We start from the raw sequence: 20,984 nt of genomic DNA, 5'->3' as shown, positions 1-20,984 counted from the left end.
TTATTATTATAATTATTATAATAGTTATAATTATTATTATTATTATTTTATCTATATACTTTTTAAAAAAAATTGTGGTATAAAAAGTTAGTTATTTTTTAATTTTCATTTCAATCTTTTCATATTTTAATACATTTCTAAATTGTTTTAACATTTAAGACTTTCTACATAAATATTGTAGTATTTAAATGGGAAGCTTGACTAGTAATATTTAAATTTTAATTTTTAGAAATTATAGGATTAAATTATATTTTCACACATATAATAGTATTATTTTTATAATAAATTTTTATACTATTTTTTTAATAAAAAATTTATTGGAAATAAATCATTTAATATATATAATTTATTTGGTTGAGAATAAATAAATTTACTAAAAATGAATATATTAAAAAAAACAAACGGAGAATTTTTTCCACGGAGAATCCAATTTCGTGGGGACAGGGAATGAAATAGAGGGCAGGAATAGGGACGAGAAAGTCTTCCCTGTTCCCACCTCGTCCCGTGGACATCTCTAGCCACATGCCACTTAGATCGCACTTGCTACTTTTTTTCATTTCTCTCGCTCATACTCCATGCTCCCCCTCCACTCGCGCTACATTCTTCCATCCCGCTCTTGCTTGCCCTTTGGCCACCGTCTGACCGTTCATCACCCACTCCAACGAATGCTCACGCTCGCACTTCAAGCCACCAACCAACTGTTCATCATCCGCTCTAACAAATCTTCACATTCGTATTTGTAGTCACCAAGAGAAATAGAGCAGAGTACGAGAAAGAGAGAGAAAATAGCGAGCGCGACTTAAGTAGTGTATGTATTCTTTTCAAAATCAGGTCATTCAACATTAGTGCAACGTAAATTTTTATATCATCTAGTAAAAAATGATAATAATAATAATACAAGTTATATTGCTGTTGTGTTCGCTGGAGCTGCTGCTGACGTACGAGGACTGACCTCAGAACATGACATTGCAAATGTAATAGGTAACCAAACAGCCGCCTTTAAAGAGATATCAAAACCCAACCACCCAAAACAAAATAATAATAGTATTAAAATAATAAGAATGAATTAAGTTGACTTTTCAAGCTACAAATAATGCATTCAGCAAATAAATATACATCAAACATTAAAATATGCAGCTGGATCCTTTCTGGATGGAAGAAGAAAGCTTTTCTCTATACAACGTAGAACCCAACAAAGAGTCTGCAACCAGAAGCAATGGAAGGTTTACTTCGCAGAAGAGATGGCGCCGACGCTTGTTCTTCTCGGTTGGAGGTCTGGTATCGGCGTCATGTCTTCTACGCAGCAAACCGCTCGATTTGAGTATAGATTGAGAAAAAAAAAAAAAAAAAAAAGGAAAGCGTTTTGTGTTCAATCTACCCTCCCATTGTGGTTCACGTGAATCTCTTGTTTGATGTATTAAAATGTTCATACAGTTGGTTAGTGAAGAGGTGAGAAGGTATGTTAACTTAAGCTTTTCGGTTTAGTGTTTCATTTAGTATCGTATTATACTAGAAATCTGAGACTATACTCTTGGGATGTAATGTACTTTTTATTTATGCAGTAGTTTAGACTCTGTTTGATAACGTTTTTGTTTTTGAAATTTACATTTGTTTTCTCTCGATTTCACAGTTGTGGTTTTCACAAACATTTGAATTACTAGTCAAATTCTAAAAATTAAAACAAGTTTTTAAAAGTCACATTTTTAGTTTTCAAAACTTTAGCTTGGTTTTACCTGGAAACTTATGGGTCAAATTAGTTTTTATAAGCTTATTTTTCAAAAACCAAATGATCATTAGAGAGAGTCTTATAAATTGGTATGGTGCTAATATCTAGATCTATATGATATCAAATATTTTAAAAGGAAGGTTAAAACTAGAAAAGTGCATTTATTCTAATCTATCCAATTAAAAATTAAGATTTTATGACAATATAAGACTGTTCTTGGAATGACTGTTCTTGGAATTACTAGCTGATACAGATAGTCTATAAGTGGTTGATTCCCAGATGTAAAGCCAACTTGAATGATGTGGAGGAGTGAAGTGAAGTAATAGTACGGTTCAAGAATGTTTTTTTTTTTAATTCAACGTGTAGAGATAGAAGGATTCAAACTTTTGATCTCTTGATCGAGTATATATGTCTAAACTAACTTAGTTATATAAAAGTTTGATAAGTATCTTTGTTTTGTGTTCATTCTTATAGCAATTAATTTAGTTTCACATGAGGTGAAGAAGTGGGAGGACTTTAATTGAAAACAAAGTGGTATTGTGTTAATTGAAATGGAGTTGAAAAGTGTTTATGAGGGAACTAGAAAATTCAAAATATCAAAGGCATTTGTTGAGTAGTTGGCTGTCATAAGATGGTAAAATTAATAGCCTGTCATAATATGGTAAAATTAATAGCCTTGGATGTGAATTCCTCCTTGTAACTGTGGGATATAAATTTGGTATACTTTTCCAATTTTTTCCTTTGAATAATTTACAGTTGTTTATAGGATTGGCAAAATTTCCCGCGAAACCCCCCTAATCGAGACGAGGAATCCTCGATTTGACCGGGGATGGGATCTAACTGGGAAATTTTTTCAGGGCCCCATTTGGGGACGGGGATGGTATCCCCATCCCGACCCCGACTCCGATTTTATATAGTTATATTTTTAATATTTTATAAATATGTATTTATAATATATAAAACAACTTTATATGTATGTTTATAATGTATACTACAGTGTTGTGAGCCAATATTGAATATATAAATTCTAAATTTAAGTCCAAAAGCCAAGCCCAAACTTAAAAAATTAAAAGAAAGAAAAAATGGAGGATCACCAGCTAAGGCCCCTAAATGACCGCTCAGTGATAAAGGAGGTAGGGGTGCAGAGACAGCCAGGAGGTTTGCCTAGAATCAGCCACCCTCAACGAGTCCATAAGAAGTGATCCCATTTTTTTCATCGGGTCCGGGTAGAGACCAAAGGTCTTGAACGACCGATCCGGCAGAACAACTCAAAAGATAAAGAAGTATCGTTAATTTCTTCATGCTCGTTCCAAGTTCGAAGTATACCAATACCTATGACAGGTATAAGGATAGAGATCGCAACAAACAACTCTCGTGGGCCCGAATAAAAAAAATAAGAATTTTGAGCATTAAAAAGCTTGTATCCATAAAACATCTGGCGTAACATAGATAATAAATAAATAGGAGTTAATATCATTTGGCATACCAAGATTAGCACGGTTAATAATATCAGCCCAGGTATTAATTACACGACCTTGACTATCAACTACAGATTGGTTGAAATTGAAACCAATAGACGCATCACGAGTTCCATACAGATTACTTCTCAATACAACTTCTTTCAAATTCATTAAAATTTCATTCACCGTGCAATGCATGCCGTTATCGATAGACAGAAGAATCATGGTATGCACTTCCGTGTACTAGCTAAAGCGTTACGTATGTCTGGTGGAGACCATATTCACGCTGGTACCGTAGTAGGTAAACTTGAAGGGGAATTCTTAATTAATAATAAGATAAATCAATTTTTGGGTTTTTGGGGGAACTCCATAGATTTAGGGAATTGGTTACTATTCCCGAATCGCACAAAAGAGATAAAAAAAAAAAACAAAATAGCTATTAAACAATGTCTTTGGTTTACTAGAGACGTTGACATCGTTTTTTAGCTCGGCGGAAACAAAATACTTTTCCTAAGGATTATTTTAAATAGAACCAAGCCAATTTTGGAGCAGCCTTGTGATAATGAAACCAACCGGCAAAAAGCATTAAGGCTGCAAAGACTAATGCACCAATTGCGGTATAATAGAGTTGTAATTCACTAGTTATTCCAGATGCTCACCACAGCTGAAAAAACCCAGAAGTTATTTTCCCTATGGGGATCTAATAAGGGATTCCTCGTGAGGAAACGGGAAATGGGGTCCCGACGGGGAATCCCCGCCCCCGTCCCCACCTTCAAATGGCGGGGACAGGGGTGGGGATGGGGGGAATTTCCCCCACGGGGCTGGGACGGGGGACCCTCTCCCGCCCCGTTGCCAACCCTAGTTGTTCATAACATCATATTTTATGATTATTAATATAAATTGAAATACAATCTAAATGTGCATTATTTGTCTTAGATTTAGAATGGTTTTTAACGTGATTTTATAAGATTTGATGTGTTTGATAGTGATTTCTAGGGTTTATGTTCGAGATTTGAATTTATAGTCAAATGAGCCAAAAAAGACCTAAATACGATCAGGGAGGTCAAAACCGAGCAATGGATCAAAGAAAGCGAAGAAAAGAGAAGAAAAAGCCCAAAAACCTTAAAACAAGGCAGAATCGGGCACTAGGCTGGTGCTGCGCTTGGCACTTTTTTCTCGAGAGGAGAGTTTTCAGGCACATTGCATAGCACCGTGGTGCTACTATTCCATATTTGAAAATTTGATCATTTTGGCAAGTTCTTGGACTCCAAGTCTGAAACCTCTATAAATTGGAAGTCTCTCAATTGTTCAAGGCATGGAATTATGGACGAAATTAGAACCTAAGGAAGCTACAAAATGAGAGAGTTTGAGGGATTATTTTGGAGGCCGTTCGAGTTTCCAATGTGAAGACCGAGATGTTCTTGATGGATTCAAAAGATGATGGAGGCTTCGATAGTAGTCTCTCTTTTGGTTCCCTTTCTTTCTTTACTATCTATGTTTGAAATTATGTATGAGAGTATGTTGTTGCAAGTTATGAGTGGCTACATTCATTAGTTTTAGAGTGTTGATAGTTAACAATAAGATTATGTTTTAGTACTTTCATGGATGTTTGTTGAATCTTATGTTTTTCGATGATATTATACTTAGTTCTTATTGATTGGCCTTCAATGAATGTTAGATTAAATATTTTAATTGATGGATTTAATGTTTAACGGAATTATATTATTGAATCATTATTAATCTCTCATGAAAATAGTTAGGTTAATAGTGAAGATTGTTTATAGCAATTTTTAATGTCTTGTTTCTTAATTTGATATCAAGAAATTAGTTATAATTAAAGTTACATGAGAATAGGTTATTTTTGGAAGAAAGTAATCTTAAGTTTCTAGACTTAAGCATATTGTTATACATATTCCATGAATAGACTAAAGTAGACCTAATGAAGTAATTAATGGATTCAACACCCTAGGACACTTAATTCTTGAATTTTCAAAACTCTTTTATTGCTTTTCTTTATTGTTTTAGACTCAACTCGATTTCGATTTCTTAGCTAAAATTGAAATAATTCTGAGGTAGATAAATAATAACTGTTTGTTTGATCCTTGAGGACGATACTCAGCTTCGTCATTTTAATTAATTTAACTTGACCATATACGCTTGCGTATTCACATCAAGTTTTTGGCACTGTTGTAGAGATAAAAATAACTGTTTTTATTTAATATTTTAAGAATAGGAGATATTATAGACTAAAGGTTATTTGTGTTCTAAACTTGGTTGGTGTTTTCTTTTGTGCATGTCTCGCATTAAGAACATTACTCTTTTTCCTTTTGATTCTAAAATTGAACGTACTTTAAAGAGAAAACTTAGGAATAAGCAAGAAGCAAGAGGAGAGATGGCCGAGAAAATGGAAAAGTCGTCGATGCGTGCACTTACACATATCAAGTTTTTGGCACGTATAAAGTTATTAATATAAACAACGATATAATAATTCATATTATTTGTCACTACGAGTATAACTCAACTAATATAAACTTGTATTATTGACTTTGAAATTGAAGTTTCACCTCCTTGCCTTACCTATTGTCAAAATAATAATAATAATTTTAAATACTACTTTGATTATTGTACTTTTGGTTTTGTTTCATTTTGGTCCCCATACTTTCAAAATGTTCATTTTCGTCCCATCATTCTCATTTTTACTTTATTTTTAAGGGATCAGAATGATTTTAAAGTTTAAAGACCAAAATGAACCCAAATCAGAAATACAACGAACATTTTGAAAGTATAAAGACTAAAATGAACCAAAGTTGAAAGCATAGAGACCAAAATGCACGTTATAAAAGATCAAATTGAACCAAAGCCAAAAGACAAGGGACCAAAATAGTATTTAAATAAATTAATTAAGGGGAAAAACGTTGAATTAAGAAGACCTTTTTTTCCAAGAGAGAACTTCAATTTTTCAAACATGGCCTGGCTAATCGTATCTCGCCCATTATGTAGATAATTGGAAACCTGTGCAAAAGTAATCGAAATCATTCTGCACTTTAGATTGTGAAGGATGAAGGATTCTAAGTACACATTTGTAAAGAGTTGAGAAATAAAGTTGAGATGAACCGTTTTCATGCAGAATATAAATCTTGCAACTAAAATCCAGAACAAGCCATCATCAAGAATTTTTTGTTTCTAAAACCAAACATATATTTAGTTTCAACTTTCAACCAGCTTCCTAGAACAAGCCAGATTTAACTTTACTTTATGTGAATCAAAGAGGTTCAGGCAATTGAGTCGGCAGATTAACAATGAAAAAGCAACCGATTGTGATTAAAAAAAGAAGTCAAGACAATCAAATCAAGCATTCACTGAGTTGGATATAACTGATAGTTTTAAGTAGAGATTCCATACAAATCCAAGATAGGAACGAGTATCTAAGACGAATCTAACTTTGATCTGTCAATTGTTTCACATCTGTTGATCTGAAGAACGATTCACAGAAATGGAATCTGAGATAAACGAGGCAGCTCCAATCTACCATGACCCCTCAGCACCAGAAGTTGGATTCTCGAAAGCAGAGTAGTTCCAGAATGTTTTCAAAGAGTAGGGTTGGGAGATTGTCACACCTTCCTCAGTTATTTTTGCAATCTGAAAATTCCAGATTCAAATGCATGAGAATACCTTCCAGCCATTCAAGTCTATAATCAGTGAACAAAACACATGTTTCAGAACTAGAAGGTAGCTATGATCAGAATTGGGTTGGGTTGGTTGAGTGATTTTGTTAGGGACAATATAAATAAAAAATAAAGGGACTCTAGTAGAATATGCTGAAAACCATAGAGATCCAACTCTTTCTGATATTAAAAGCTTGACAGTTTCCATGAAAACCAAATGTTATAGTGTTAGATGATTCTGTGAGATTTGTACTCACAAATATGTAAAGCAAACAAAGTAATGACTGTAGCTCATAGAAAAATCCAAACCTGGAGCTTGTTGACAGCAGACCTATCACGGTACAAGAGTACCCTCATGCATTTCTCCAGCAATTTCACACCTTCTTCAAAAGTCAGGTTCTCGTGCCACTCATCGCGAAGAATTGGCCGTGCAAGGTGATTGCCAAAACCAGTAGTAACATGGTCATCTTCAAAAGTTACACCAATCATATTAACCTGGAGCAAAGTCCAAATTAATAATAATAAAAAAAAAAAACATAAACTTATTTGAATGAATCGATGAGAACCAGAGATCTACCGTGCCAAGATACTTTTGCCCATTCTTCACCCCACCTAGAACAAGTGAGTTCCAAAGTGGGTTGAACTTGTTCCGCCTGTTATACATCACTCGAGTTAAGTAGCTATGGATCTCCTTTGGCCCCAAAGCATTACCATCATCCCACATGTTATCATACAACCTGCACCATTCAATACAATAACAGATTTCATTCAACTTCTGAACCAAAATAGATGCACAGTACAACTACAAGCAACTGAATTCCAATGCAGAACACCATCCATTCCCAATATGAATATATATAAAGAAGCATGACAATAAAGCAAATCATCTTAGGCTTACATGAGCTCATCAAGATTTCGCAATAACTCCTGAAAGTCACTAATTTCACCACTAGCACCAAGTAGAGAATGTTTTCCAATAGCTTTGATTCTCTCCACACTCTTATACCGCAGTGTAGAACCATAGGAGCCTGTAGTTAGTTAAAACGCCATATAAATAAGTAAATACAGACAGGATTGCCTTATAATTTGGCAATACTTACAACTGAGATTCAAAATCATATAACGAAATAAACATCACTTCCAGAAGTATTTTGCTATCAACTAATAAAAAGTGATAAACATGCTGACAGTTATCATCAATTTTCTTACGAAGACATAATAAAATGGAGGGGATTTTCCACTGACCTCCCAAATCAGCAACCATTAAAATCCCATCTTTGTATTTGATGGCAACCACGGATGTACCAGTCACATAAGGATACCTATTCAACAGCAGAAGTATCCGATTCAAAAACCTCGATTTTGCCATTCATTCACCGCTTAACTCTATATCCGAAAATCTTAGGTCTTCAAAACCCCAAAACTCCCAGCTCCAAAATACGAAACGTATAGTCTAAGACCAAAAAGTACCTACAAAATCAAACGGAAAGAGATAGATAACGTACTGGGTTCTTTGAATTGGAGCTTCCGGGAAGAGAATATTGTGGTTCGCCTGGTTGGAATCAGCGGGCTGCATTGAAAAATCGGAAGATCGATAAATGTTAGAATTGGAATGTAATAAGGAAAGGGGATGGGATTCAGCTGATGAACTTACACTCATATTCGGATCGATTAACTTCGGCCAAATGGATTGGGAACAGAATCAATGTCGAGCGTCGCAGCGAGATTTGAGTTTTTCGACCGCTTTAGTAGAGCTCTTCTTTTCCCTTCGCTCAAGAAATGATTTTGCAGGTCGTCCTCTTTTCCCCAGCTGTGACCCTAAACGCCGTCGCTTTGGGCCTTTTATTATTGCTTTATATATACACACACTTCTGATTACTTTTCAGAGTATCTAATTTTAACTTGGGTTGAAATAAAGGTTAGATTTTTGTCTATTAAATCCTTAATTAGTTATTAATTTAATTCTTGTAATTTTAAATATTAGGCAATTCTTATAAATTGAAAAGTACCCAAACTATTTACAATCTATATCAAAAAAAAAAAAAAAAAAAAAATCACACGGTAATCGACTTTTCTTTTTAAAAATTTCCTAAAATACCTTTTTAGATTTGAACTCCGTGCGCGGGCCTGCTCTTCCTCCTCCGATAGATCAGATAAAGCTATATACATATTTTTACCATTAGTTTCTTATACAATCTATCACTGTCTATCACTGATAGATCAGATAAAGCTATATGCATATTTTCACTATTAATTTCTTATACAAAGCGGATCGTATTCGTAGTGTCACCTAGATAAGATATTCAGTTTTATCCATTTACTCCAAACCATGATCCACTTGTATGTCTCTACATACATGTTTAAACAACATATGATAACCTTGGATGTTAGTTTATTGTTTTTGTGGGTTAATGCTACTAAATGTCAAATAAAATATCTCATATTTTATTAAATAAATAAAATGTTTGTACATTACAATTACAAACTACAGGATCCATGAGATTTAGGACATCAACCCCAACAGCTGAGACTTCCCCATTTCCTTTTTCTCCTTCTTTTCTTGAGGGGCTTTGTTCTGTTGGGTTGTATGTCCTAAAACTCACCGTTTGTAAAATTAAACATATTCTATTTACAATAAAAATGTTATTGAGGTTTATTCAATAAAGATGTTATTGAATATGTAAATTGCACTTGTAAAGCCTAAAATCCAATAAACTAACGAACTTCTGGCTATAGTATGAATACTTAAACTTTATGTAAAGACGTAATAGAGGATCAGGTTTGGATATATAGTCAAAACGGTCTATAAATATAAGGATAGGGTTGGGTAACTTATCCTGAGGACACTATGGATGCAGCCCGCTTTGTATTTAATACAAACAATATGATCAGGAAATCGTTCATGTGTAGACATGCGAGTGAAGACATCCTATGCAAAAGATGTTTGTATAAGATAGGACCACAAAATAGTCACTTTTTCTTTATTACTACCATTCACTGTTAACAATTATTATTTCAATCTGATGAGCTAAGGTAACTGATCTCAATCCTAAGCTAATTATGAACTCATGTTTATTCGAGATTATTCTTTAATCTGCATAGATGAGAGTGACTCAATAAGCCTCCCATTTTAGGGGTAAGACTAGGTAGATAGTTGGGGACATAGTTATTCGAGATTATCCTGGTCTTGAACAAAGAGGCCCCACCCTCTTTATGATTGAGGGAGATTCGGTTTATTGGTAGGACCATAAACCAATTGTTTATTAGTGGATCAATGGAGAATTAAGGAGCAAGATGTATTATAGGGGTAAAACGGTAATTTTGACCCAACTGTTAATATGAACAATCTGTAAAGGAATGACTTACTGATCATGATTAAATCAAGTTGACAGAAATATATCTACAGTGAGGAGAGTGCAGCTACTAGGCTTTAGTGAAGTGACCCGGTAGTTAACGAATGTTGATTAATTCGATTTAAGGAGTTTAATCAATTAATCTCGGATCGTTGGAGCTCATGATCTATAGATGAAGGGATCGAATTTCGTAGCAGAAGCGTCTTGTGTGAGAACACCTTGCATCCTGCAACTCGATTTTTACAATAAACAAAAGCGTCATAATAAACTGAATGAATAAACATGTAAATTAGCATGTTATTGGAGAAAGGATTAGAACGGTTCTTACCTTTGTAGATTTCCCAAGTGCCACGAACAATGCTCTCTAAGGTTCCAACGAAAAGGATCTCTAAATGGTCTTAATCACGAACAATTCTTTGAGCGATCTCGAATACTACCACGAGACTTACCTCGTTAATCTCTTGGATTCCAATAGAGGGATAGGTGGTATCCAACTATTGGGAGAAGGAAATGAGAATAAGGTTTTTGATAGTATAGAGGTTCAGAGAAAATTCTGCATGATAACACTAGGTAGTTGTGTATTGTCAGAGTTTTTCTATAATGAGAATTGTGTATTCAGTGCATTCCCAAAGGGCCATGGGGATGACTTTATATAAAAAAGGGTCAAGCCCCTTGCCCAATATATATTTTTCTTTTCTATAATTAATTAAATAACATTTATTTAATTAATTAGTCCATTTAATTAAAAAATACTTATTTAATTAATTAGCCTAATTAAATAACAATTATCTAATTTTAATTTGCACAAAAATTAAATACCTATTTATACATTAAACCCAATTTAATGTATATAATATATAATTAATTATCATATACATCCCATGCATTTGTGCAAACCTCTCTATTAATTAGTTCTTTGTGAATCTAATTCACTTGAATTAATTAATTTGAATCTTATTCAAATATTACTTTCTAATTTTTTTTTTATAGATTATATACATAATTAATTATATAGTAATCACATTAATATGTAGTCTCCTCAAATTAATTTGAGCAATTCAAATTATTCCTCTTAAGTATCCTCTAGTGAGTTAACGAAGGGACTTAGTGAACCTGTAGATCAGAAGTTCCAACAATATGAGATTAATTGGTTAAACTTATTAGCCAAGTTAATCAATATTCATTAGCTGTGGGTACATGATGCGGTGATTTATCATGCGATGAAAGGGTGTGTGGATGCGATGATTATGCAAGTTTTCCTAACAAAGCCCAAGTATAAGCCTTCTTAAGGTGCTGGTAAGTCCAGGGTCGAACGCAAGGATTACTCAGACAGATATGCGACAGACTCTATCTTTGATCTTATCACTATTTTAAGTTTAAGAAGTTGGATGGTGATTGACTTTGATTTCTTAAGGCGAAGGAATTAAATACAAAGCGATAGAAGAATGGTGTTGTAACAAATATGCGATAAAGGGTTGAGAAGAGGTTTTGCTAACATTTCTTAAGATATTCTACAAGTCATGCGATCATGCTATACACAAATATTAAGCACTACATTTCTCAATGCATATAGGCACATTTCCTATGTCTAAGATGCATGCGATGTGTAGGGAATGCAACAGATAGAACTTATTTCTAAGTCTCTACTCTTGCTTAGGAGATCTAATCTGACTCTTTCAAGCCTGGATTCTATGTCTTTAGACTATTCTTTCAAGTACTCAAAGTGATGAATGAAGCATACATAAGACAAGATGATCGCATGAAGTGTATAACTTAAGTCATGCTAGCTAAGTACTTCTCAACCCATTCACAAATTTAGCTACTCATGTATGGCGTGAAAAGAATGAACATAGATTGAAATGTAATTTCCATTCTTGTAAATAAAATGCTCAAGTACAAAACAATAGACGATGTAAGTGTTAAGCCAGGTAAGTAGTGTCTTGCTTCCTCTAGCGTTTACATGACTTTTAGCACTCCAAATATTTTCTAATTTGTAAACTCTTGCTCTCACAATGGTTTGGTGTGGGTTGGTGTTTCTCTTCCATGTTGTTCCAGCAGTCTCTCGACCTCCTGAAATTAATTCACCCGCGGTTTGGTAGCATTGAATGGTATTTATAAACTTTCAGAAAAAAACAGTTTTTCATTTCACTAATGATTACGTGGGTGGGCAACATTAATTTTCATATCCTGTCGTGCCGTTTGATGGTCACCGGAGGTTCAATGGATTTTCAATGATATGGTCTTCAATGGCAGCCAATTGAATTTCTGATTTGACCGTTATCGGCTTCACGTCCCATCACGTTTTATCACATTAGGTCACTGCCTTTGTGTAAGGTCATCACGAGTTCGTCTTTGAAGTACCATTGGATCCCCAACTCAGGAGATCGCGCTATCGCCTTGTTTCTGCACAAAAATATAAGATTAACTCAGTTTAATTGCTTTTATGCGATGAGAGTTAGCGATCACAATTTTGCTTTTAGTTTGATGTGTTCGATCGTAATATTTCCTATTTACTATCGCCTTCTCTCATTGTTTTAATAATTTGAGCTTTAATAACTTGTATTTCTACAAGCTATCACACCCCCAAATTTAAAACAATGTTTGTTCTCAAGCATAAACTAAAGATTTCTCAAAATTTCAATTGCCTTTATCCTGCCTAGACTTCTCATCATGCCTCATTCAAACCTCTGAACCATTGCCATTATTAATTTTTATCCTAATCTCTTCCTAAAATATAACCTTTGGGGACAACGAGCTTAATATTAAAAAAAAAAAACTTTACTCATTTCCTAGGACATCGCATGATTTATTTAAAATCTTATCAAACCGGGGTATTCAAGTGGTTTTGGTCTTCACATGATTTAAATCTTAGTTTTGTGATCTTGCACTGATCCGAGTGCCCAGCCTTCGTTTTGGCTTGCCCTCATGGGTGTCATGCGGACATCTAACTACGAGCGAGGCGCTCTTTTCAGTCAAAACTCATGCTTATCTTTTTGTTTGGCAGAGGAGTTGCGATCACTTAGTTTCTGCGTTGATCACGATTACCGCCTTCGTTTTGGCTTGCCCCCATGGGTGTCATGCAGACATCCAATTACGAGCAAGATCTGAGCTCAATGTCATATATATATATATATAGAGAGAGAGAGAGAGAGAGATTGAAACTCTATCAAGGCAGAAAATATCACCCCCTAAATTTAAAACGAATCCCTCATTGCTGAAAACGAAATAATTCATGCGATGGACTCAGAAAAATTTGTAAAAATAGTTTTGAAGTAAAGCTAGTATACCAATTTTAGAAATGTTTTGTGAATTGAATGTCCTGAAATTAATCTGGTGCTAGTTCATGCGAGAAGATAAGAGGCATATATTTCATCATTGAAGTCGTAATGGGCAAAGGATAAATGCAGGGACCAAATGTTAAAGTAATAAAAAATTTAGAATTGAGTCAATCGAGAGAGAATGCGATAATAGAATTCGGTAATATTAAATTGAAACTGAAGTACAAGAATTGAGATAAAACATTAAGGCAAGGAACCCCCAAATTTAGTTTTCGCCCGTATCATTCTGATCGCATCCTTCGTGAGAAGCTTCAGATAGGTCTAAGGCCGTGTCCAGATGGGGGGGGGAAGTGGTGGTACCACCATGAGACGTGACACGACACTTTCAAAGTAATTTACCATGTAACGAAACTAGCCGTGCTGTCTCTGAGCCATCTTCCTGATGAATTCACATGTTTGCCTCTACTGATCGCGTATAATTTTCTTGAGCTCCTTATTTTCTTTTTGTAACTTAGTTACTTGAGATTGGTTCACAAAGGTCATTGTGAAGAAACTTATACCATTCATCTTCAAAGTTGACGTCTGCGGTCACATTGGGGTGAGCTTGTGGCTGTTCGCCATCAGGCTGCCACATACCAGTCTCACCAATGCCTGAGCTATTGCCTTTTTCAATATGAGGTGATAGTTGACTTGGGTCATCAATAGAACATGGCGGGCTCTTTTGGTGCTTAAGCGATGGTTGGGGAGTTGGGTGTTGAGCGGCCAAAGGAAGGACGGCGAGAGAATCGTCAGTGGAGCTAGGGGATCGAGACTTGATAGATGGCGTATTTTCTGGAGAGGGTGGAGTGTTGAGATCGATGCCAACTCGCGTTTCTGCAATGATGGGTAGAGGAGTGGATTTTTGAACTTTAGGGGAGAGGACCAGGTTTTTATCAACCATTTGCTTCTTTTGCTAGGGGCTTTTAGTAGCTGCGGATTTGGGAGGTTGCTGCTTTTGAGGAGTCATGGATGGGCCTTCTCCTTATGGTGGCAATCTCATCAGTCTATGTAGAGACTTGTCTGTGAGCATGGCCTTGAATGCCACGTCATTTTCTTCTTCAAACCATTCTTGCACACATAGCTCTGTAATGAGCGACGGGAAGAACAGCTACCCTTTTGGTTTGGATAACAGTGTCCAAATTTGGTCGACGATCATCTTTCCAACGTTAATTAGGATGCGACGCATAATGCAATAGATCGTCATGACTCTTTCCCGTGAAATGGTGTGGTCGTGAGTTGTTGGCATCAATTTTCACTTGATGAAGTAAAGCCACACGTTGGCTTCAAGGTCAAGTCGTGAGGCGATAGCGTCTTAACTCCTTTGACAGAAATGTTCCATTGCTTTCAGGGCAATGCTACCGCCTTCAAATCCTTTTTCTACTCCTCAGTGGTGGGGTTTCCAATGATTTGGTTTCCTTCAGCGTCACCAGTGTCTTTTAAGTTGAAAATTCTATTGATCTTTGAGACGCCAAACCCGATTGAGCCATCCCCAATGTCAACCTTATAGCGCCCCGAGTGGGGTTTCCTTTCATAAAATGTAGCAACTGTGGTCGGCTTAACCGTCTTCACTCCCGTGCAAAAATCGTGCCATCCTAACGCCTCGATCGTTTGCGCGATGAAGTTAGGGAGAGGCAATGCAGATGGCAGAAAAGCCATCTCCATCAAGATCGAAGGTCTCTTCTTTAGCACCTTTTCCTCCACCAGGGGTGCCTTACCCTTGTTCTCTCTTCGCACCGTTTGTTTCTTTGGTGCCTTCTCTTTTCCTGCTGCGCTATTTCCAGTGCCTTTTTCCTTAGCCTCTTTTGCTTGCGTTCTTTGAGGCTGACGCTTAGTGTACTTTCCTTTCTTTTGGCCAGTTTCCTTTCCCTGTCACTTTTTTCCTGCATTTCTCGCTCAAATTCTATCGCGGTCCGCTCTATATTGTCCAAGGATTTTTCAGGTTGGGGTGGCGGACATTCTAACTCCTCATCGCATAGTTCATGATGAAATTTAGTTGCGGTGATGAGTGCTGACGCATCCTTTCGAAGGCTTCCCAGACCCTCACATACTTTCTTTGCTTTTTTCTGAAACTCCTTGGCCAATGCCTCAGCAGATGAGGCTGCAGCACCAGAACGACTGCTTTTCTTAGGTTTGCGATCGCTTGAGTGTGGTTGGTTGACGAATTCCTCATCAAGTTGCTCGAGTGGTTTGAGGGTTTAAAGGATATCGCCATAAACCTCGCGTTCATCTCTTCGCCTGACCTTGCTTGCAATGGAGAGGTCTTGAGGGTTTTGGCCGTGTGATGAGGATGATTGCGAAAGGGTAGTGGCTGAGAGATTAAGGTAGGAGCGAATGGATGGGCGGAAGCCACCATAGCTGGTGGCGCGTATGTGGGTGGTGGGGCGGTTGGGAAGGCAATGGGCTGCAACGAAGTCGTCGGTGAGACAACTTCGAATGTGGAACCTGGGTTGGATGAATGGGTTGAGGTAGGGGTACCCTTGCTACTTGCCATTTGGAAAGGAGGTTTCCGGAATCTAAAGGGAATGATGGTCGAAAAGGGATATGCTAATTCATCGGAGGTTAGAGGGCTCGAAAGTTTTGAGAACAGTGAAAGTAAAACGTTTGAATAATAGGAGAGGGGAGTTTAAATAGACGAAGAAGGAAAAGGGATGGGGTTTTGTGCAAACCTAATTATTACCTGACGCCACATTAAATAAGGTGACAATTTTTTACGTCTTTTCAGTTTTCAAAGGAGACGTACGATTTCCTTACCTACGATAGGCTAATATTGTAATCGCGAAGAATTGGGCTTCTTCAAATGCTCAACTGATCGCGTGTTTTTTTCTTTTAAGCCCATCGCACTAATCCATTGCGATCAAAATGACACAATCAAAAGGATAGAATGAAGTACGAAGTTGAAAAAGAGTTGATAGTCATATAAAGTAGTAAATATGCAGAAAGTAAAATAGATTCTGAAAGAAAACAAAAGGATACACAAAAGGATATACTTCGTCCCTGATGAATGTATACCGCTTAACATCACAGGGACTGAGTGTTTCTTCTCTATTCTAGCTTACCTAAGTCAATGGAGGTTTTCTCACGCTAGATATCCCCTCCATGATATAGCTTCACTCTCTGTCCATTCACTTTAAATGCGTTGGTTCCATCTTCGTTCACCATTCCATGCGGGAATACTTCCTTGATTATGAAAGGCCTGGACCAACGCAACTTTAGTTTTCCAGAAAAGAGACGCACCCTGGAGTTGAACAACAATACCCTTTGACCTACCTTGAGGTTTTTCTCACAAATATGCTTATCATGCCATCGCTTGGTGCGTTCTTTATAAATTTTGGAATTCTCATACGCTTGTAATCTCCACTCGTCCAGCTCTAGTAGTTGAAGTTTTCTCTCTTCTCCTGCAGCCTTAAGATCAAAGTTGAGTTTCTTAACTGCCCACATCGCCTTATATTCCAGTTCCAACGGTAGATAACAAGCCTTTCCAAACATCAATGCATATTGTGACATGCCTATGGGTGTCTTATAAGCAGCCCGATATGCCCATAGGGCATCATCTAGTTTCATGGCCTAATCCTTCCTCGATGGGTTCACCATCTTCTCTAAGATTGACTTGATTTCTCTGTTAGAAACCTCTGCTTGCCCATTTGTTTGAGGGTGATACGTGGTGGCGATCTTATGGTGGACACTATATTTGATCAACAGTTTACTAACAATGTGATTCACACAGTGGGTCCCTTCATCACTTATTATGGCACGTAAAGTGCCAAAACGAGTAAAAATGTTTTTCTGTAAGAACTTAGAAACTATTGCCGCATCGTTTTCAATGCATGAAACAGCTTTAATCCATTTGGATACATAGCCGACAGCCAATAAAATGTATTTATGACCATTTGATGATGGAAATGGTCCCATGAAATCTATTCCCCAAACGTCGAATAGCTCCACCTCCAGAATGATGTTCATTGGCATCACATTTTTTTTCTAAAATGCTTCCATTGTGTTGACACTTGTTGCATTTCATGGAGTATTCTCATGCGTCTTTAAACAGAGTGGGCCAGTAATACCCACATTGCAAAACTTTTGCTGTCGGGCGCTGTCTGCCAAAATGCCCTCCATAAGGTGATTCATGACATTGAAACAATATGCGATGGAATGTAGTTTCTGGAACACAAAGTCTCAATATTTGGTCTAGTCCCCTTTTGTAGAGATTTGGATCGTCCCAGTAGTCAATTTTTCATTCATGTATGAGTTTTTTGTTTGGATGGGGTGTATAGTTTTTAGGAAATTGTTTGCAGACCAAGAAGTTGACAATATCCGCATACCAGGGTAGAAGTTCTTCAATCTTGAGCAGCTGCTCATCAGGAAATGTGGCATTCACCACTGATTGGATGCGATCCACTTTTGAATTTTCTAATCGTGATAGATGGTCAATGACCTTGTTTTCTATTCCCTTTCGGTCGATTATTTCCATATCAAATTCTTGGAGTAAGAAAACCCATTGGATTAGTTTAGGCTTCGCATTTTTTTTGTCATCAAATATTTTATCACGGAGTGGTCTGTGTGGACTATCACTTTTGACCCCAACAAATAGGGTCTAAAATTTTCAATAGCAAAAATCACTGCTAAAAGTTCCTTCTTGGTAGTGGTGTAATTTTCCTGCGTGGAGTTTAGTGTCCTGATAGCATATGCGATGGGGTGTAAAATTGTCTTTACTTTTTGTGCCAAGACTGCCCCCATCACATACCCACTGGTGTCACACATCAGATCGAATGGCCTCACCCAATCAAGTACGATCAAAATTGGTGTTGTGTCAAAGCGTCTTTTAGTGTTTTGAATGCAGTGGGGCAGTGTGAATCAAAATCAAAGGGTCTATCAGCTTCTAACAACGTATTCAAAGGTCTAGCGATTTTGGAAAAGTCCTCCACAAACCTTCTGTAAAACCTTGCGTGCCCTAGGAAAATCCTTAAAGCTTTCACATTCGTTGGAGGTGGAAGTTTTTTTATAGCTTCAATTTTTGCTTTGTCCACCTCTAACCCATTCCTTGAAACCTTGTGCCCTAGCACAATTCCTTCCTCGATCATAAAGTGACACTTTTCTCAGTTCAACACCAGATTAATTTCTTCACAACTTTTCAGTATTTTCTCTAGGTTTTGCAGACAGATTTCATAGGTTTGTCCATAGACTAAAAAGTCGTCCATAAAGATTTCAATTGAGGCTTCAAGGTACTCGAAGAAGATCACCATCATACACCTTTAAAACGTACTAGGTACATTGCACAATCCAAAAGGCATGTGACAAAAGGGGAATGTTCCATATGGACATGTGAACGTGGTCTTTTCTTGATCTTCTAGTGTGATCATAATTTGGTTATAGCTTGCATACTCATCAAGGAAGAAAAAATAATCATTCCCCGCTAATTTGTTGAGCATTTGATCAATGAATGGTAGGGGAAATTATCTTTCTTTGTTGCCGCATTGAGTTTCCTGTAATCTATACAAACCCATCAACTCGTGATGGTCCTCATGGAGATCAATTCGTTGTTTGCATTAGGAACCACTGTCATCCCACCCTTTTTGGGAACGCATTGCACGGGGCTGACCCAAGTGCTATCTACGATGGGGTAGATAATGTTGGCATCTAACTATTTGATGATTTCTTTTTTGACAACCTTTTTCATCACAAGGTTCAGTCTGCGTTGAGGTTCTATTGAGCTCTTTTGATTTTCTTCAAGCCGGATTCGATTCATGCAATGCGTTGGACTAATACCTCTGATGTCTGCGAGCGTCCATCCAATCTCTTTAATATATTTTTTGAAAACACTGACCAACGCGGTTTCTTTTTCTTCAGGTAACGCAGAGGATATGATGACTGGTAAGGTTTCATTCTGGCCAAAAAATACGTACTTCAACTGGGTTGGTAGAGTTTTTAGTTCTAGTGTAGGTGGTTGCTCTAAAGAGGGCTTTTGTGCTTTTCTTTCTTCATCCAAATTCAGCGTTTTATCATTCTTCAACATCTCTGTTATCGCATGGCAAGTCTCAATGGATGCTAGAACATCCTCTCTTTCTTCATTCTCTTCCTCGGATTCCCAATTTCCAATGCAAGTTTGTTCATCATCGGAATCAGATAAGCCTTCCTCATCTGAGAACTTCATGGCCTTGATAATATTAAACCTGAGCTTCTTTCCGTTGACGCTCATTGTGATTTCTCCCTTATGCACATCTATTTAAGCATGACCAGTAGACAAGAATGGTCGTCCCAATATAATTGGAACATCTTTATCTGCCTCATAATCTAAGATAATGAAGTCTGCAGTTAGGATGAATCTGTTTTTTGTTACCAAGACATCCTTTAATTTCCCTTCAAGGTGCACCAAGGATCTATCGGCAAGTTGAAGAATCACTGTTGTGGGTGTTAGCTGTCCCACATCTAATCTTTTGAAAATTGAAAGGGGCATTAAGTTTATGCTTGCCCCGAGATCGCATAATGCTTGGCCAATATAGATTCCTTCTATTAAGCAGGGTATGAAACTGCCTGGGTCACGCATCTTTGGTAGAATTATAGTGTTGTATTCTTGTGTCAATCCCACCGTGGCGAATCTTCCTGTGTTTCTCTTCTTCGAGACGGTGTCCTTAAAAAATTCCGCATACAGAGGCATCTGCTCCATCGCTTCTATGAATGAAATATTAATGTGTAATTGTTTCAATATTTCCAAGAAGCGTTGATACTGGCTGATAGCTTGTAGAAATACAAGCTATTGTAGCCTTTTACTTAAAATTATGAGGACTAACAAGCAGAATATGCATTGATAATACTAAGAATTCATGAGAAAAGTAAAGCTTGCGTCAACCGGCACTAAAAATCTCTACAACCCTATATTATGCGTTATTCTGCGTCAAAATGTCTATTTTTGTAGCTATCGCAGGAATCGATCGCATGCGTTGATCCTAAACCATCGCAAAGTTGATCGCATGTGTTAATCTTCAAGAAGACAAGTTCATCGCATGGATGTTGCAGCTACAGAGTAATAACCGTGATAGAAGGTTGATCGCAAGGTGGGTGGAATGCATTGGTACTTCAGGAGAAACGAGCATGAACGTATACCTTGGGAGTATCAACAAGATAAGGTGATATTGATATTGCCCATACCACGACAAAGGTAGCAGTGAGTCAGAACACAATTATTAATGCTGTCGGCGTTTGAGCTCTATAAATAGCACTTGGATCTTCACTTCAAACAATCCGAGCTTCTGCCTTAAGACAGATCCTTGTGATCACATATGAGAGCATGAGCAAGATTTTCTTTGAGGATTCTCCACCTCCATGGACCATTCCAAGTGACTACCAGAGTTACTCTGGAGATAGAGCTCGAGAGAGATGACTCCACCATCCATCCATGGCACTACCAGCAGCCTTGACGCATTTCTGATGAAAAGCAAGAGATTGTTTTCATCTAGCCTTCCACTTCT

The 20,984-nt window shown here is 37.0% G+C and overlaps 3 protein-coding genes across 4 annotated transcripts; all 3 read right to left on the bottom strand.

Annotated features, from left to right (window-relative positions):
* Positions 1-6,479: 6,479 nt before the first annotated feature.
* Positions 6,480-8,755, bottom strand: PBG1 (20S proteasome beta subunit G1). 2 transcript variants are annotated; one of them, XM_039044759.2, is made up of 7 exons: positions 8,506-8,755; positions 8,357-8,421; positions 8,097-8,173; positions 7,750-7,879; positions 7,429-7,588; positions 7,161-7,346; positions 6,480-6,825 (listed from the first exon to the last, which is right to left on the bottom strand). In XM_039044759.2, exons 1-7 carry the CDS (start codon positions 8,509-8,511, stop codon positions 6,712-6,714), a joined length of 738 nt encoding a protein of 245 aa, XP_038900687.1. In that variant the 5' UTR covers positions 8,512-8,755; the 3' UTR covers positions 6,480-6,711. The 2 variants fall into 2 exon arrangements, with proteins under 2 accessions (XP_038900687.1, XP_090162239.1); XM_090306113.1 differs by having other exon boundaries at positions 6,480-6,875; positions 8,506-8,694.
* A 7,847-nt stretch (positions 8,756-16,602) lies between these two features.
* Positions 16,603-17,082, bottom strand: LOC120088927 (uncharacterized). The gene has a single exon (XM_039046366.1). The coding sequence runs from the start codon at positions 17,080-17,082 to the stop codon at positions 16,603-16,605; it is 480 nt and encodes a 159-aa protein (XP_038902294.1).
* Positions 17,083-19,741: 2,659 nt separating this feature from the next.
* LOC120088926 (uncharacterized) lies at positions 19,742-20,182 on the bottom strand. The gene has a single exon (XM_039046365.1). The coding sequence runs from the start codon at positions 20,180-20,182 to the stop codon at positions 19,742-19,744; it is 441 nt and encodes a 146-aa protein (XP_038902293.1).
* Positions 20,183-20,984: the final 802 nt, after the last annotated feature.

The sequence above is a fragment of the Benincasa hispida genome, chromosome 10 (assembly GCF_027475165.1).
Source record: "Benincasa hispida cultivar pf3 chromosome 10, pf3_genome.v1.1, whole genome shotgun sequence".
In the NCBI taxonomy this organism is placed as follows: domain Eukaryota; kingdom Viridiplantae; phylum Streptophyta; class Magnoliopsida; order Cucurbitales; family Cucurbitaceae; genus Benincasa; species Benincasa hispida.
The sequence above is the reverse complement of the archived record's forward strand: the minus strand, read 5'-3'. Positions and strand labels throughout refer to the sequence as shown.

Excerpts from the sequence above, each read along its gene's own strand:
- LOC120088926 (XM_039046365.1), bottom strand. The coding sequence starts at position 20,182 with ATGGAGCAGATGCCTCTGTATGCGGAATTTTTTAAGGACACCGTCTCG.
- LOC120088927 (XM_039046366.1), bottom strand. The coding sequence starts at position 17,082 with ATGAAACTAGATGATGCCCTATGGGCATATCGGGCTGCTTATAAGACA.
- PBG1 (XM_039044759.2), bottom strand. Across the intron at positions 8,174-8,356 it reads GCTCCAATTCAAAGAACCCA|GTATCCTTATGTGACTGGTA; the intron begins GTACGTTATCTA and ends GCTGTTGAATAG. Across the intron at positions 7,589-7,749 it reads CGAAATCTTGATGAGCTCAT|GTTGTATGATAACATGTGGG; the intron begins GTAAGCCTAAGA and ends TGAATGGTGCAG.